This window comes from Scylla paramamosain, chromosome 27, assembly GCF_035594125.1.
Source record: "Scylla paramamosain isolate STU-SP2022 chromosome 27, ASM3559412v1, whole genome shotgun sequence".
NCBI lineage: Eukaryota > Metazoa > Arthropoda > Malacostraca > Decapoda > Portunidae > Scylla > Scylla paramamosain.
Window position 1 is genome coordinate 2,314,766 of NC_087177.1, and position 16,984 is coordinate 2,331,749.

General features: G+C 43.6%; 1 protein-coding gene across 3 annotated transcripts in view; it reads right to left on the reverse strand.

The window, feature by feature from the left end:
* Nucleotides 1–16,984, reverse strand: part of LOC135114033 (uncharacterized) — a 148,100-nt gene that overhangs the window by 108,534 nt on the left and 22,582 nt on the right. For all 3 annotated transcript variants that reach the window (XM_064029674.1, XM_064029673.1, XM_064029675.1), the window contains exon 2: nucleotides 14,102–14,833. In XM_064029674.1, the coding sequence (XP_063885744.1) occupies nucleotides 14,102–14,629 (528 nt within the window). In that variant the 5' untranslated portion in view covers nucleotides 14,630–14,833. The remainder of the gene's footprint in view (nucleotides 1–14,101; nucleotides 14,834–16,984) is intronic.

A 16,984-nucleotide genomic window follows, 5' to 3' on the forward strand; every position in this document is an offset into this window, starting at 1 on the left:
CTCTCTCTCTCTCTCTCTCTCTCTCTCTCTCTCTCTCTCTCTCTCTCTCTCTCTCTCTGTCTCTCTGTCTCACCCTCGGCATCAGTGGAAGGTCCGGCAGGGAACGAGGCTACTTTCTTGTTCCTGAGGGCCGTCTATTTTTACGGCTTGGGGCTCGAACCCCTTTACTGCACGCCCCTTCCCGGCCGTGAGCCAGAAAGCCACTCGTAAGCTACTCAGAGGTAAGAAGTGAAATATTCCACACTTTCCAATACTGTCCCCGCGAGAGCAATATGTTTCCCATCGTCCATTCGTTTCCATAAGACGTGAAGATGGAGTGGTCTGTGTAGGGGGAGAGGTGGTGGCTGGCGGAGAGTGAGTGAAGGGGTGGAGAAGTTATGAAGTGTAAGACTGTGATGAGGTGAAGCGTTTAAGCGTTTCCTGCGAACTGGCGTGACGAGCGGCGCCGATGAACTGGAGTGTTGAAAAATGTTTGGAAAAAATAAGATTACACACTAAGGCTGTTACGATTCCTGGGAGGATAATGTATTAGGGAGGAAGGAAGGTGAACTGTACACACACACACATACACACACACACACACACACACACACTGGAACGGCAGGAATTAATCGTGTTTAAAAGATGCATGCCCTCGTGAACCAAATGAAATAAATTATTCTAACCCTTATCAGCGCCAGCCTTGAAAACCACCAGACCACTACAATTTTTTACCTGTGAAATGCACCGTTAATTAACCACGCCATAACAAGCCTCTATCACAATGGGAAACTGAGAAAAAAGTACTCCATTAAAGAAGAATTAAAAGAACCTTCTGTGTGTGTGTGTGTGTATAATGGCAAATTAAACACCGACAAACACACACACACACACACACACACACACACACACACACACACACACACACACACACACACACACACACACACACACACACACACACACACACACACACACACACACACACACACACACACACACACACACACACACACATCCCCTTTATGGTACGCTGTGGAATTTTAATGTCTCTTAGGAAGCCTTACCATTATTCCGCCCCTCGCGTGAGTACTCAGGCTGAGGGGCTCGAGTGCTGCGCTGATGGCACGCCTCCTCTCACAGGCCCCCAAGGTTACGTGTTCCGTTGTGTGCTGTGTAAATCCAGCCAGGCGTTCCAGCCTCAACTCTCCTCTCCGCCTCCTCTCCTCCGCTTGAAACTCTACGGCCAAAAAGACCCGCGTTTCTTTTCCTCCGCGCTTGCTGCCTCTAATTATTGAAATTACTTTAATGAAGCAGCCAAGGAGGTAATGCAACATGCAGGTATTCCAGTGAGTTTGCGGATCAGAAATGCGGAAAGCAAAGGGAAGGGACAGGGAAGGGAAGGGAGGGGAGGGGAAGGGAAGGGAAGGGAAGGGAAGGCTGCATTGACGAGGGATGAGGGAAATCACTGTGGAAGGAAGAAGGTAAAACTTGAAGGAAAGGTACTAATGGATGCTCAGAAGGTGGAGAAAGGTACATTTAGTTGGTTTGGTACAGTTTAATGACTGGATGGTGAGGGAAGGTACAGTTGGATGGTTGGAAAGTGAGCTAAGGTATAATTGGGTTGTAGAATAGAGAGGAAAGAAGAAAAGGTGCTGGTGGATGGTTGGAGGGTTAGAGGAGGTACAATTAAATGGTCGGATGGTGATGGAAAATTCAGTTGGATGGCATTGAATGGACTCGCTAGGAAATGTGTTTAGTTAGTAATGATAAACAGTGATATGAATTTTTTGTGTGTGTTTGGTAAAGGAAAGAATGAAGATTGAAAAGAAAGTAGAGAACAATAGCTGCGATAGGAGAGAGATTGATGCTAAGAGAGAGAGAGAGAGAGAGAGAGAGAGAGAGAGAGAGAGAGAGAGAGAGAGAGAGAGAGAGAGAGAGAGAGAGAGAGAGAGAGAGAGAGAGAGAGAGAGAGAGAGAGAGAGAGAGAGAGAGAGAGAGAGAGAGATTGCGTATCATATTCTGTGTTCTTTTGTTAGATCAGGCCTTTGAGAAACTTCAACATACTTACGAACACACACACACACACACACACACACCGTTAATATACACTCATCATCTTCCTTTCCTCACCGAATTTGTATTGGTTTTCCTTCGTCCTCCTTAAACGAGTATGAAAGCCAAGCAGTTAACCTTCAGAAGCAAGTCACCAGCAGGCGTCACGTGGCTCTCCCTTACTCGTGTTCTCACCTAATTTCTCTCCTGCACGCGTATCACTTTAATAACTAACCAAGTGTGAGTGACGGCAGTAAATGAGGTGAATATTTTACGGTAATACTGGAAGAGTGATAAAGTGTTAAGGAAGAAAAGCAGTAGCATATCTGTTGACCATTAAGAGGATGCCAATGATAAACTACGTGATGTATGTGGTGAGATCGTAATGAGTATTTCCTTTGTTCCTCCTGGTGATTCACGTCATCTTGTTAGTTAAGCTCTGTTCTTTCCCTGCCCGTCTTTCCTCCCCTTTTCATTCATGAGGATAAATATTCTTGCATTTTCCTTTCCTCCTAACTGTCATCCTTGCCCTTTGCCTTCGTCCTCGTTCTCTGCCTCCTTCTCTTTTCACCCCTCTTTCTTCTCTTCCATCTCCTCCCTCTCTCACCTTCACTTTGTCTCCTCTTCTCTCTCATTTCCTTCCACGTGCTCATCTCTCATCAGTCCTCCCTTAATTTACCTCCCAAGTTCTAATCTCTTTTTTTTTTCCTTCCCATCTACACGATTTCCTGTCAAGTCTGCCCATCTTTCCCTCTCACTCTTTCTTCCTCCCCTATCCATCCATCCATCCACCTATCCATCCATCTACATCCATCCTTCAGTGCCTAGGTGACACTTCTCTCGTTCATCCAAGCCACAGTTTCCCTTCCCAGATGGTATCGCTTCCTTCCCTTTTCTCCATATTTTTTTTCTTTACTGCCTTACGTAACTGGACGTCTTTCTCTTTCTCTCTCTTTCTCTCTCTGTCTCCGTCTATCCCATCCCTCCCTGAAGCATCCCATACCTTCCCTTCACGTCACGTCAGACACCCTCCAGAAAGTGACAGATAAAACTAATGCACACACACACACACACACACACACACACACACACACACACCTACGTACGTCAGCTGCTCCTTTGTATTCTCGTGCCTTCTGTGTTACGGGCAAAAATCTGCTGTTCTTTTTCTCTTTTTTTACCTTCCGTGAACTTCTCAGCAGGTATTTGAAATAGGAAGAAGAGGAGGAGGAGGAGAAGGAGGAGAAGGAGAAGGGCAGAAGCCTCATATAGGAATAAATTTAGGGAGTTTTTCGTTGCAATACAAAGGCACGTTTATATTATGGTAAAATTAATAAAGTAGCCATATCTTAGAGAGAGAGAGAGAGAGAGAGAGAGAGAGAGAGAGGAGAGAGAGAGAGAGAGAGAGAGAGAGAGAGAGTATTGGAGCACCCTTTATCACCTGTGTGGAGACTGTATTTGACATTACGCCTAAAACTAAAGCCGACACTCCAAAAAAAGGAGGTAAAAAAGAAAAAAAAGATACACACATTTCACTAAGGAAGCCAAGCGGTCGATGAAACGTCACTACCAACGCTAAACTACCCTTCCTCCTCCTCCTCCTTCTCCTCCTCCTCCTCCCCCTCCTTCTCCTTCTCCTTCTCCTTTTTCTTCTCCTCCTCCTTCTCCTCTCACGCAGGGCATCGAGGACACAGGCAGGGAGTGTCAGCGGTCACTCTCCCTGTTAAGGATGGTTAGGTCACAATGAACTGAACCGCATCAAAGAGCAGTTAAGATTAATGTAATGGAGGAGCAAGAGGCGCAGAAGGAGAAAGAGGAGGTGGAGGAGGAGGAAACGTAGGCACATACATTTTCTTCTTTGCTGAATTTGATGTTCTTCCATAATTAAGCCTTCGGAGAAAAGAACTGGCTCGCTTGCTTCATTTCTTTGCTATACGGTCTCCATCCTGGACACATATACACACACACACACACACACACACGAATCGAGAACCGCTAAACGAAATGAGAGAAGTCTTGGAACATACTGCGTCATCCATTCCATTGTCCTTGTTGATGTTTTTACCTTAATCTTCCCTTCCCATCCTCCCCAACTACCTATTCCCTTCTCCCCCTCACCTCCCAACCATCCATCCCTTCCTGTCTCCCTTTAACTCTCTTCTTCCATCTCACTTCCTCCCCTCACCTCGTTGAGAAGATGCACATAAAATAGACCCCAGATCACACAGTCCCTAACACCTGGTCGTTCTTGATGGAAAAGAATCTCCCTCTTTATCCTTCACACCGCCCTGTCTCTCCCAGAAGCAAAGAGCAACAAAGAACTATTTTTCTATGTGAGTATTTGTTTTTCCATTTTCTTTTAATTGGTAATATGATTTTTGCCGATCTGTTCAAGTCTTTCTTTCATCTCCTCTCTTTCAGTTCTATCCTATTCTGTCTTGTTCTATTTTTTTTCTTATTCTTTCTGGTTCCCCAAGGATTAGTTTGTTATTAGTGTGTGTGGTTCTTTAGATCCGCTTACTACATGGCAACAGGTCCAGTGCCGTCATATTTTCTTTTTGTATTTCTGTGTATTCTATATTCTTACTCCTCCACCATTCTTCTTCCTTCCTCCCTTCCTTTTCTTCCCTTCCTTTATCAGTGTTGTCTTGAATAGCTGTAGTTTACTAAGTGGAGATATAAAGTATGGTGTGCAGGTTAGAAGAGTACACTAGTGCACTTTCGTACTGTAAATTAACCCTTTCATTGCTGGAAATAGTGAAAAAGAAGTAAATAAAAAAAAACATGAAAAGCGTTGTTGTGCACTTTATTATTGTAGTTTTTTTTTCACAGAATAAAAAATCGTGCAACAAAAAATAACAAAAATAATAATTCAACAAACATAAAACAGTATCCCTGACACTTTTTAAATTATTCCCCTCGCCGGCTGAAATTAAGTACAACAAAAGAGTGTACAATTTCAACAAAACAAAACAATTCTTGTGCACCCTTTTCTTCACTCAATTAGTCCCACACTGGCGAGGGTCCGCGAAGGTCTGGTAGGCGGGGCTTCCACACACGCCTCTTCGAAGGAGGAAGTCGCCTCTCCACGCCGGGGAATATCGACTTGGTGTTTACAAGGGGAGCATATCAGTCAACTTAGTGCCTCCTTCATTAGCTTGCAAGGATGTCTGATTGCAAACTAGTGCAATTAGTGTAATCAATTGCAGGAAGTCTTGAATATTGGAGCTGGCGCACATACTAAACACACACACACACACACACACACACACACACACACACACACACACACACACATTATCCAGTTTGTACCCTGAGAACTTCGTGCATTTAGCTTAACACTTTATTTATTTGTTAATTTTTTTTTCTGTTGTATTTTTACATTATTCATCTTAACATATTCCATTTACTTTGCACGGCCTCGCTTGCTCTCCCATAATTGCGTCAGTCCACCGCCCTGCTGGCCTCTGTTCTCCAAAATAAACACTCAAATATTGCCCCTCTGGTAAGCCAAATGGGAAATGCCATTCAACGTAAAAGCACAATCCTTCAAAGAGGAAAACAACAACAAATTTAGCCCCGAAATGGCCGGATAAAAGCACAGCAGGATACTCTGTGAAAAATAATGGAGAAGTTTCAATTATCAGTAACATTAAATTCTGTCCATTGTGTTACAGAGAGAGAGAGAGAGAGAGAGAGAGAGAGAGAGAGAGAGAGAGAGAGAGAGAGAGAGAGAGAGAGAGAGAGAGAGAGAGAGAGAAAGAGAGATTTTACCGGATAAAAGGGACTATGTAAAAATATTCAATTCAGAAAAGTGAATGGCAGGATCATTATTATGTTCGCTTTTTACTATATATATATATTTTTTTTTCTATCACTACGCATTAAACACATGAATATTTTCCCTTTAGGCATGAAGCGTGGCACGTTTAATACTGGTGGTAGCTCAGCACGTCTTGTTTGGCGAGGTAATGAAGTACAAGGTTTTCCGTGAAGGCGGCTTGTCATGTCTCTCTTATGAAAGGGCAAACACAAGACTACTCGCACTTTGTTCCTTTTGTCGTGTCCTCCATACCCCATTGCTGCAGACTGAGTGCCATTATCCATTTTTACTCATATTCACGATGACTGAAGCCTCCCCGCGTCAGATGTTAGTTAATTAACGCTAAATACTGATGAGGTATCGTGATACATGCTTGATTGCAACTCGTTAATTAGCAAACTAATGACACCAGTAAAGGGAGTGTGGACAACAGGCGTGGCTGCAATGAATTACCACTAACTTACGGACCTCCATCAGTTTTTTTTTTTTTTACATCATCATCGTCATCATCATCATTAGCTTGTATAATTTCACTGCAGGACAAAAAAATCCGCCCTTAATCTTCACCACTCATCTGTGTTAATTGTCTGTCTATTTCATGCCGCTCCAGCAAAATTTATGATACCACCTCTTCGTCTAAACCTTTGCTCGCTCGGGTTGTCAATCCGTCACTTTAATTGCCCAGGCGTGTCTGTTCAGCACCGGTACACTGGTGATTATTAAGTTAACAAACAACCTTTCATGCACCAGTTGACGTCTATGTAAAATGTTTCAGTGAAGTGCCAAGTCTGTGAGTGACACTGGAAATTCACGTCAGTTCATCACATTCTACTTCACGTGCAACGGGTGAGGTATTCCGACACTCGACGTGGCCCTGGAGTCAAGTCACGCGATTTCAGTCCTTTATTCTTCATTTACGCCTCGTTCATTCTTTTGTGGCCGATGCAAATTTATCCTCTTATCACCGGCATCAATCCTTTCTCCGATATCCTGGGTCTGCGCGCCGCTCCAGAACGCGAGAGAGGCGGAAAAAGTGCTCCGGCTGGTGGTTTTGTCTTGTTGCACTACTCACCACGCAGCCTCTCTCTCTCTCTCTCTCTCTCTCTCTCTCTCTCTCTCTCTCTCTCTCTCTCTCTCTCTCTCTCTCTCCTTAGGCTATCATATACTACATATTTTTTAATGCATTGCAAACATGGCGCCACTAGTTTGCAAAAAAAGGCACTGTGCAGCCTCGGGGTTTTCACAGTAATGGAAGGCCTCGCGGGACGTGCAATACGCGACTCAAGATGAAGAGATGGAGACCAGAACTTGAATCCAGAATTGCATAAAAATAGAGAGAAAGAAAAAAAAAAACATAAAACTGAACGTAAAAAAAAAAAAAAAAAACTCGTGCTGTATACTGAAGGACGAACTGTGAGCAACGAAAGACGCAAATAGAGTCATTGACGGAAGAAAAAGGAGAAATTACTGTTATGATCCTGTTAGAAAGGGTTAAAGGTAAATTGCTTTGGTGCTGAATGGTCCCAGCAGGTGCACACAGGTGAGCTTCAAGGTTGTCAAGGCAGGGCGTGGGTGTGTGTAGTGATGTGTGCTGGACTCAGAAGAAATGAAGGAAGAGGAAGAGACGAAGAGGAAAGGAAGACTGGAGATTGCAAGAGAGGGAGAGAAATACAGATAGGGTTGGAAAGGGAAGATAAATAGATAGATAGATAGATAGATAGATAGATAGATAGATAGATAGACAAATAGATATATAGATAGATAGATAAACCCACAACAACACCTCCGTTGGCTTAATGAGAAACATTGATTTTGTATCCAACTTAATGCTGCATCACAATATTGTTAAACTATGAAGAGGAACAAACAGAAGAGACGCAAAAGTGATATTGGGGCGGACGAACGGTAGAGACATAGGAGTGGGAGGGAAAGAGACGTGCAGGTGGAGAAGACAGGAAAGAAACGACGGAACAGAGAGGAGGAAAGGAAAAAGATGGAGTGTAGGAAAAGAAAAGGAGAAAAGTGGTATCAACGATGTTTTTTTTTTTTCCAGTCATGATGAAGTGGTCTCCTGAAGGAATGAAATTTACTCTTGTGGGAAATGGACCGAATTCTCTCCTTTTCTCTACGTATATCTTTTCCTTTCTTTCTTTTCCTCGCTCTTTCTTTCTCTCTTTCTCTTAGTGGCGCCTTTTGCCTTTTGTTGTGTTTCTTTTCCTGGTTCTTTCTGGTGCTGTTTTCTTCCTTTTGACTTGGCTTCCTTTTGGCTTTGTCTGTGTCTGTCTGTTTTTGCGTCAGTCAGTTTCTCTGTGTACCTTTCTTTATATATATTTGTATCTGTCCATTAGTCCGTCCACCCATCGATCTGTCTGTGTATATCTGTGTATGCCTCATAATAGTGTATCTGTCTTCAGTCTCTCTCTCTCTCTCTATATCTCTCTCACCACCTCCATTCCCACCAGGAGATAAATAAAAAAAAAAGGCCCTACAACTTTTTCGTCCAAATTTCCGTGTGGCACAAATACATAACCAATCAGGTGGACCGTGGCCTAATCCGTCTCTTTAGCGTTACGTCCCCCAACCCAATCGCTTTACGGTACTTTGGTGGCTCGTTCTAATCACACGCTACGACTCTCCGGCTCAATGAAATGCCTCCCGGAGAGAAAAAAGGACAAAATAAAACGGGGAAGGGGAACAGACAGTAATGGCCCCGTGATCAGTTTCCTTCTTGAGTTCCTACTTATCAAGGTTGTCAGAGAGATTTGTATCAATGAGGCTGTCTGTCTGTCTGTCTGTCTGTCTGTCTAATAGTACTGAAGGAAGGTAAGAAGTAGGTGAAATGGATATATTCTTTTTAATAGTTGAGAGAGAGAGAGAGAGAGGGGAGAGGGAGGGAGAGGGAGAGGGAGAGAATGTTTCCCTAGGGACGTAGTGAAAAACGATCATGACTGCCTGGTAAAAATATCGTCGTTATTATTGTTTATCATTTCATTTTATTGCTATTACCACCACCACCACCACCACCACCAACACCAACACCACCACTACTACTACCATCATTGTTACTACTACTACTACTACTACTACTATGATTACTACTACTACTACTACTATTACTACTTCAATTGAACGTAATGTGTACAATGTTGTTTTTTTGTTGCTGAATTTATTTTTGCTGTAACAATGCGATGAAGGAGGCAGTAAAGAAAATTGTAAGTAAATGAAAAGCTAAGACCTCTTCAGTGGGATGTCCTTTCAGCACTGCACCAGCTGGCCTCGCAGTGACGAGTCCCCGCAGCTCACTGTTATCTTCACCATAACGTTGAGAAATAAGATAAAACAGAAAAACTTTGTATTGTCCTTCTAAAATCTAATATTCAGAATACTACACATTTGAAGACTTGTTAGGGCTCAACTTAAATTCCAGTTCGCTTTTCAATTCCATTAAGCCCTGTTGCAGATTTGTCACGCTCAAGAGGTGTTTACTTTGGTTCCTTTATATTCCGTCTTGTAATAAATAATTTTGTAGTCGTACGCTGAAAAGTAGCTTTTTAAATTTTTTTTTGTATTATTTTGTAGCCATCTTTTTATTTTAATATTGATATCAACTGTATTATTTTTATTTCCAACTTTGTGTTCAGGAAGTAACGTTTTTTGATATGTAATTAATATGTCTCTTTTACATGGTCTGTGTGTGTGTGTGTGTGTGTGTGTGTGTGTGTGTGTGTGTGTGTGTGTCTGTGTGTGTGTGTGTGTGTGTGTGTGTGTGTGTGTGTGTGTGTGTGTGAGTGTGTTTGTGTTTGTAAAGACTTTGGAAGTGACGGAACGTGCTCTACGGCTTCTGCTGCTACGTACACACACACACACACACACACACACACACACACACACACACACACACACACACACACACACACACACACACACACACACACACACACACACACGTTATGAACCTCTTCTACAGTCACGCACACTGATTCCTTTTCACTGTAATCTACTATTTTCCGTCCAATTTTCCAGTCGCGTGTACCTGCTTACTATATCACGAACCTTTTCTTATCCCTCATCTACCCAACACCCCACATTCAAATTTTCCTCATTTCATCCTCCACGCATCCCTCTCACTCTCTCCCTCCCTCAGCCTCTCCCTCCCCTCTCTGGGCTACTCTCCATCGTCTGTTCCTCTACATCTTTCTGGGATAATAGAAAACTTTTTGTCGGATTTTCACGGTTCGCGACGGCTAGATTGCTTCAAGATCCGGATGGTGGGTCGCGGCGCCTCACTCGCTGCCTTCCATCACAGCGCCGCCCCGTCCTAATTTTTTTTTATTTATTTATTTTTTTTTTTTGCCAAGGAGGAGAAATTTGACTTTTCTTATTTTGAAGCATCCAGAGAGAGAGAGAGAGGGAGGGAGAGGGAGAGGGAGGGAGACACATGCTTCCTACCTGTCTGTAAATCTTCCTGCTCGCTTCTCCTCATCCTTTTCTGTGGTTTCATATTCATATTTTTACAGTTTCATGTGATGTGTCTCTCTCTTTCTCTCCAGCTCTTAAAAAATTTCATTCTTCCGTGCGAGCAATTTCATTTTGTGCCCTAAATAGAAACTCTTGGCGCACCGCAGCCTTTCTCCTTCCCCGGGACATTTTCACAGAGGAAGAAGCTCTAAAACATTAACCAACCTTCCATACACCTTGAGGCAATAGGGGAAAGAAACATCATTTGGTTGTGGATGGTCCTACTTGGATGTTGAGGGAGGGAGGCGTACCCGTGCTGTTTGCCAAGATAGTGCTGGTGAAGGCGCACGTTGATTGAGTGGTATTGGTTTTTAAAAGCGGAGTAACAAGGTCACGGCTCTCGCTGGAGGAAGGCAAGGTGGAGGCAAGCGTGGTGAGTGTGAAGGCAAGGAAAGTTGGAACGAGTTCACAAGAGAATGGAATGAGCGGACGATTAGGAGCGCGAGGATAATTAGTAGTAATTTGTGCGTGTTTGTGTTCATTTCATTTTCACTGAGAGAGAGAGAGAGAGAGAGAGAGAGAGAGAGAGAGAGAGAGAGAGAGAGAGAGAGAGAGAGAGAGAGAGAGAGAGAGAGAGAGAGAGAGAGAGCTGAACGAAAAGCTTGATTTGTTATATAGAGAGTTTTAGCTGGCAATCACATCTGCCCGAGGCGCAGGAAGGGAACGTGCTCTGCTTTTTTGTCGTCCACGGGAAAATAAAAGAAATGGTTCAAATATTTGAGTTTATGAAGGGAGAAGCTGCCCGCTGGCTTTGAAAGTTCTGTTACTGTCTTTACTATTAATACCGCTGCTGCTGCTGCTGCTGACGATGATGATGATGATGCTGATGCTGCTGCTGATGCTGCTACTGCTCATTCTTTTACTAGTTCTGCTGTTGCTGTTATTGATACTACTGTTGCTACTATAACTTATGATAATGATAATGACAGTACCAATATTTATACGTCCATATTAAGGCAAGAGCAACACCATAGATCACAGCAACAACCAAAAATAGTGAAGAAAAAATAGTGTCGAGCATTATTGAGTCACGGCTGGTCGCACAGGATACATTTATAAGCTGCAGGGGATTTGTTCTGCAACAGAATTATTGATGGAGATTGAATTGAACATTCTGACACAACCAGCTGCAGCTCGGAGCGCCCCGCTGCACAACACGCCACTGTGAGACTCGCCAGGAAGTAGTGCCGCTGGTGATGCGCGTCAGGGAAAGGATCAGAAACATCATTATCATTATTATCATCATGAAAAGTAGAGTTTTGTTTGACTGTGATGTATCATGTGTGTGTGTGTGTGTGTGTGTGTGTGTGTGTGTGTGTGTGTGTGTGTGTGTGTGTGTGTGTGTGTGTGTGTGTGTGTGTGTATGCGCGGGCGCGTGACATCTTTGATGAGTACTGGAGTCTTGTCACCTTCGCCGTGCATTCTTTGGTATTCCCTTTTCCGTGACATGTACGCGACGGGACCACCCAGGCTACTCACGCCTGTCATGAGAGGAGCCAGTGCAGCACCTGCCGAAAATGATGACTCGCAGCTATTCCTGCATGATATATGCAGGCACTTTGTTAGTTTCCTCCTCGAAGCACAATTGCAGGCAGCAGCACACTTAACGTTTATCATTGTGCTTGACAGCTTCGCTCTTCATTTGAGGGATAGCATTCATATTACAAATATGCTTTTATACATGAACAATGTTACTGTCAAAAGTAGAAGGTGATACGAAATTCTTTTCTCAAGTCCACAATTTAGGGGAGCATCAACATAAAAGCAATATATTTAACTCGCAATGGTAATTTTGACATTGCCTGAAAAGAAAAACTATAATTCCATTACTCCAAGTAGTTCTCGCGAGATTCATTGACACATGCTCATAAAGAAGAATTTAATGCACACTCACCTGGAATTGTGCGATATTTTCCTGGTCTTATCCGTAAAGAATGAAGGACAGGCGACACTGAGAACTCTGCGAGTGGCAAAAAGTGGGAGTGTGCGCGTACGTACGAGAAAGATGTGGCGGCAGGAGTTGTGCAGAAAAGAAAAGTTGAGATCAGAAGAAAATGTCATGAAGGATGGCGATAGTTTAGGAGTTAGCGGTAATCTAGGCGGTACTGGCAGTAGGTAGTAGTAGTAGTAGTAGTAGTAGTAGTAGTAGTAGTAGTAGCAGCAGTATTAGTAAAGTGGTTGGACGCAAGTCATTAGCGAGCAGAGACAGGATTAATGGCCATAACTTAATGAATTTCCGAATAATGTGTCAGGAAAATTAACCTGAGATGGAAGCACCGTTTTTAAGAGAAAAGGTAGTAGTAGTAGTAGTAGTAGTAGTAGTAGTAGTAGTAGTAGTAGTAGTAGTAGCAGCAGCAGAAAAGATGATAAAAGCCAAAGAGGATAATAATTCCTGGCAGTCACTGCACACACACACACACACACACACACACACACACACACACACACACACACACACACACACACACACACACACACACACACGCACAACATTTCGAAATACTAATATGACTGTCTTCATATGTAACCTTTTTCTTTCTATACCAGAAATGTTTGAGTTTGCAACAGTGACTTATTTGATGAAGGAAATGAACAGTGATTTTTTCCTTTTTTTTGTTTTTTTTTGCAAGTGGGCCTGAAGTGATGAAACCAGTCACGCAGTGTAAAAGTTTGGAAACAGTTTTCATCATTACTCAATTCCCCGCTTTACTTTTTATCCCTTCTGGGGCTGAGAGAGGGAGCCTGGAGAGGGAGGGTCCTACTGGTGGAGACGTGAAAATGGGATGAGACGTCTGGGAGAGTGCTATTGTTCGCCTCCACGTGGCTTTGCTGTGGAGGCTCCTCGTGTTCCGTCTCCCTCGCGTCGTCTTGGTGATAGCAAACGATGTTTTCTTCGCTAATTGAATTGTTGTGGTCTGGCAAAGCTGTTCCTTTAAAGTATTTGAGTCTTTTCTGCAGGAGACTGAATTTTTTTGTTGTGGTTCCTCTGAAGTCTTCTTACTTTGGATCTTGTGTTTGGTGTTTGAGGTCGAGTTTCGTTGGATTTTTTTTTTTTTTTTGTCAGTTTCAAGTATTGCAATTTGGGTTTTAGGTGTTTTAATTTGGTAGTTAGTCGGTTAATATAGTATTTAGTAGTTATTATATAAGGTATTACGGCTTTTTTTAAGAATTTCAGTGAATGAGACTTTTTTTTTCAGTTTCGTTGCAAAGAGTACATGTGCGAGGCGTTTAGAATACTCAGTTTTATAAAGGTTTTAGAATACCTTTTTGTTGGTAACAGGGGCTGAAGAGAAAAGGGAGAGCTCCAATACCTTTGGGAATTCAGTGTGGATGTGAAAATGTTGAAAACGTTTGAGGAATAAATGCATCTTGAACGCAGCCAGAGTTTCCTTTGTCAGTATTTCGTGTTGACTTTACTCGACTCTTCCTCAATACGAAAGAATAAAGGAAGTGTGAAGATTATTGACATGAAAAGAAAAAAAAATGTATGCACAGCAAGACCTTGTGATGAATTAAAAAAAAAAAACAAGTTTATTGGAGGGAACAGTCATTAGTTTGGTTTGAGGATCATTGTTAAGGATAACTCTGAACTGGGAAATATTCATTAAACAACTGATACTTCATCCACCCATCGCGCGGCTCAGACATCCAGGAAAGTTACAGCACACATTCACACAAACACTATGCACGTCTCCCCGCCGGGCGAGGGACGGCGTGGGTACTCACCGGCAGCCTGGCGTACGAGGTGAGTTGCAGCCAAGACTTGTCCGTGCCGTCACGCTCGCTGCCCTCCTCTCCCTGCAGCTGCACGCTCAGCTCGTCGCTGTCGCCTCCCAACGCACCATTGATGCCGTAGGACGGGTCCGACGCGCGCCTCTTCACGCGCCCCGCACCAGCCAGATTCCTCAGAGGATTCTGGTAGTGTTTCTGCGGGGGCGGGTGTGGGGGCGGCGTGGGTGAGCGGCTGGTGTGGTCTGCCTTGGCCTGGTGACACTCCTTGGCCAGACCATCCACTCGCTCGCGCAAGTCCTCGAGGTCGCGGGTAACCCTTGCCTCTCGCCGGCCGCCCTGCGCAGTGGCTATCTCCAGTTTGCCACGAAGCTCCTCCAGGCGGCCGAAGAGGAAAAAGAAGGAGGCTGCCTGAGCTATCGCCAGCACCAGTAGCACAGCGCACAGCAGCGGCCAGAAAAGCGGACTGGATTTGTGTCTGAGCCGCCCGTGAGGCTCAGGGGTGAGGGGCTCGGTGTCTTTCATGGTGTGTGGTGGTGGGCGCCTCACTAACACCCAGGGCTACTCACGTCTTACTCTTCACTGTCACCACACTCATCACCTGCAATCACCCACGACTACACGCACCTGCTCTCTCCGACACGCGGGGCCTCAACACTGACACCGCGTTTTGCACCATCCACCTTTTCCTTTCACATTGCACAAAGTCTCATGTATCCTGCACACAAGCTGAAAATAAGGAAAAAGACACGTCAGCAATAACACACCACGGCCTGTGCGTCTGGCATTGCATATACATACCTTGCATCACACATCGCCTTGACACACTACAGACTACATTGCAACACGACAGGGGACACTAAAGAATGCACAGATCGCTTTTCCAGCACAGTTCTTCTTGCTCAACCATCAGGAAAATGTTTAACGTTTCCTGCAGGATCGGGGTGTTTCCAGTGTCGTCCCTGCGGTGGCAGTGCCGTGCGTCCCTTCTCTGTTTTCCTCTCTTCGCCTCGACTCTTCTCCTCTGTCCCCTTCCCGTTGACGTGGCTTTACCCGGGCTTAGACGAGATCAGCTCCGGCTTAACCACTTCCTTCCTCCTGCTTCCTATGCACGTCTTTGTCTCTCCTGTGTTGAGTGTCTCGCGTGTTTGGCTTCCATCCTTTTCCTCCGTCAGCCCAGAGCTCGTTCTTGTGTCATTGTTGATATCTGCAGTATTTGCCTCTCACTCCTTTTCTCCGCATTCTCTCTCTCTCTCTCTCTCTCTCTCTCTCTCTCTCTCTCTCTCTCTCTCTCTCTCTCTCTCTCTCTCTCTCTCTCTCTCTCTCTCTCTCAACAAGGTATTTACTCCCAGCCACTGTGTCCTTGCGTCCCTCCCACGCGGCTCCTCGCCAGGTATTCTCCAGGGGACTTAAAACTTTTACCTCCTTTGTTTTCACTCGTGTTTTGGATTCTTATTTGCTTCTCTCATGGTATTTGTTTGGCTGGGTGGAGTCGAAGCGGCCCCTTGTGTGTTTTCCTTCTGGTATCCTTTCTTTATTGGTATGTTATTGGTATGTTGTTGTTGCTGTTGTTCTTGTTTTATGGATTTTTACAGACTTTCGTTGATTTTTTTCCTTTCCTATTTCTTTGGTGTTTGTTTTAGTTACTTTTTCTTTTTTTTTTTGTTTTTTTTTGTTTTTTTTTTCGCTTTGTTATTTACCTTCCTCGTAATGTTTTGTTTTAAGTTTGCTCTCTCTCTCTCTCTCTCTCTCGCTCTCTCTCCTCTCTCTCTCTCATCTCTCCTCTCTCTCTCTCTCTCTCTCTCTCTCTCTCTCTCTCTCTCTCTCTCTCTCTCTCTCTCTCTCGCTTTTCTTGCATTGCTGGTGATCTAATTAGATATTTTCTTTTGTCCATGCTTTTTTCTTTCTGTCTATGTGTCTTTCTCCTCTTCTTTATCCTTCCCTTATTTCACTTCTGCCTTTCCTGTTCTCTTTCCTCCTCCTTTCTTTGTTTCTTGTTCCTTTTATCTTCATCCTAATTTTCACTTCAATCTCCTCTTCCAAATTTTGTCAAAAACTTAGATTGACATGACGCAAAATTAATCCCATAAATTAGAACCAAACTAGAGGAGAAGGACGAGAGAGAGAGAGAGAGAGAGAGAGAGAGAGAGAGAGAGAGAGAGAGAGAGAGAGAGAGAGAGAGAGAGAGAGAGAGAGAGAAAGTTCCCATCCATATTACTAACGAGGAAGGAGGAGAGATGCGACGCAAGGTCCTCAAGGTCAGTGAGAAATTCGAGCCACGTTGATTCTGAGAGTTTCTTTTTAAAATCCGCACCATGATGGCTCTCTGCAGTGATGGATGCGTAAATGGAATGCTGCGATGGAGTGGGGCTGTTAATACATCATGTTCTTTTAATGCGAGTGTGTCTAATCAGTTAACACCAATTTTCCCGTTTTTTTATATCTTATTTATTTGATTATTTTTGATGAGTTTACACATTTATTGACTTTTTTACTGTTCATTTTATTTCATTTGGTCAATTATTTCATTTTTTTTTCTTTTTTATAGGGAATGGAGTGTATTCATCTTACCTTGTTTGGCTGGTTAGCATTTTTGTAATTCACTCCAGCATAGTTGGTAGGTGGAATAAACAGCCCAAGGAAATGGCAAATATGAAAGTTAGTATTCACTCTAGTAACATTTCAGAGCAATAACGAAGGAGGAAATTACTGCACATATATCAGTTTTCTCTTTTACGGCACAGGAGCTTAGTAAGTTAACCTTTTCCCTGCTTAATTTACTTAACGGCTCAGAGTAGCGCCCCTGTACAGTATCCGTGATGTAACCCATATTGCGCTCCTTCTTTTGTAAGGTTTCTCAGCTTCATAAATACCAGGAGT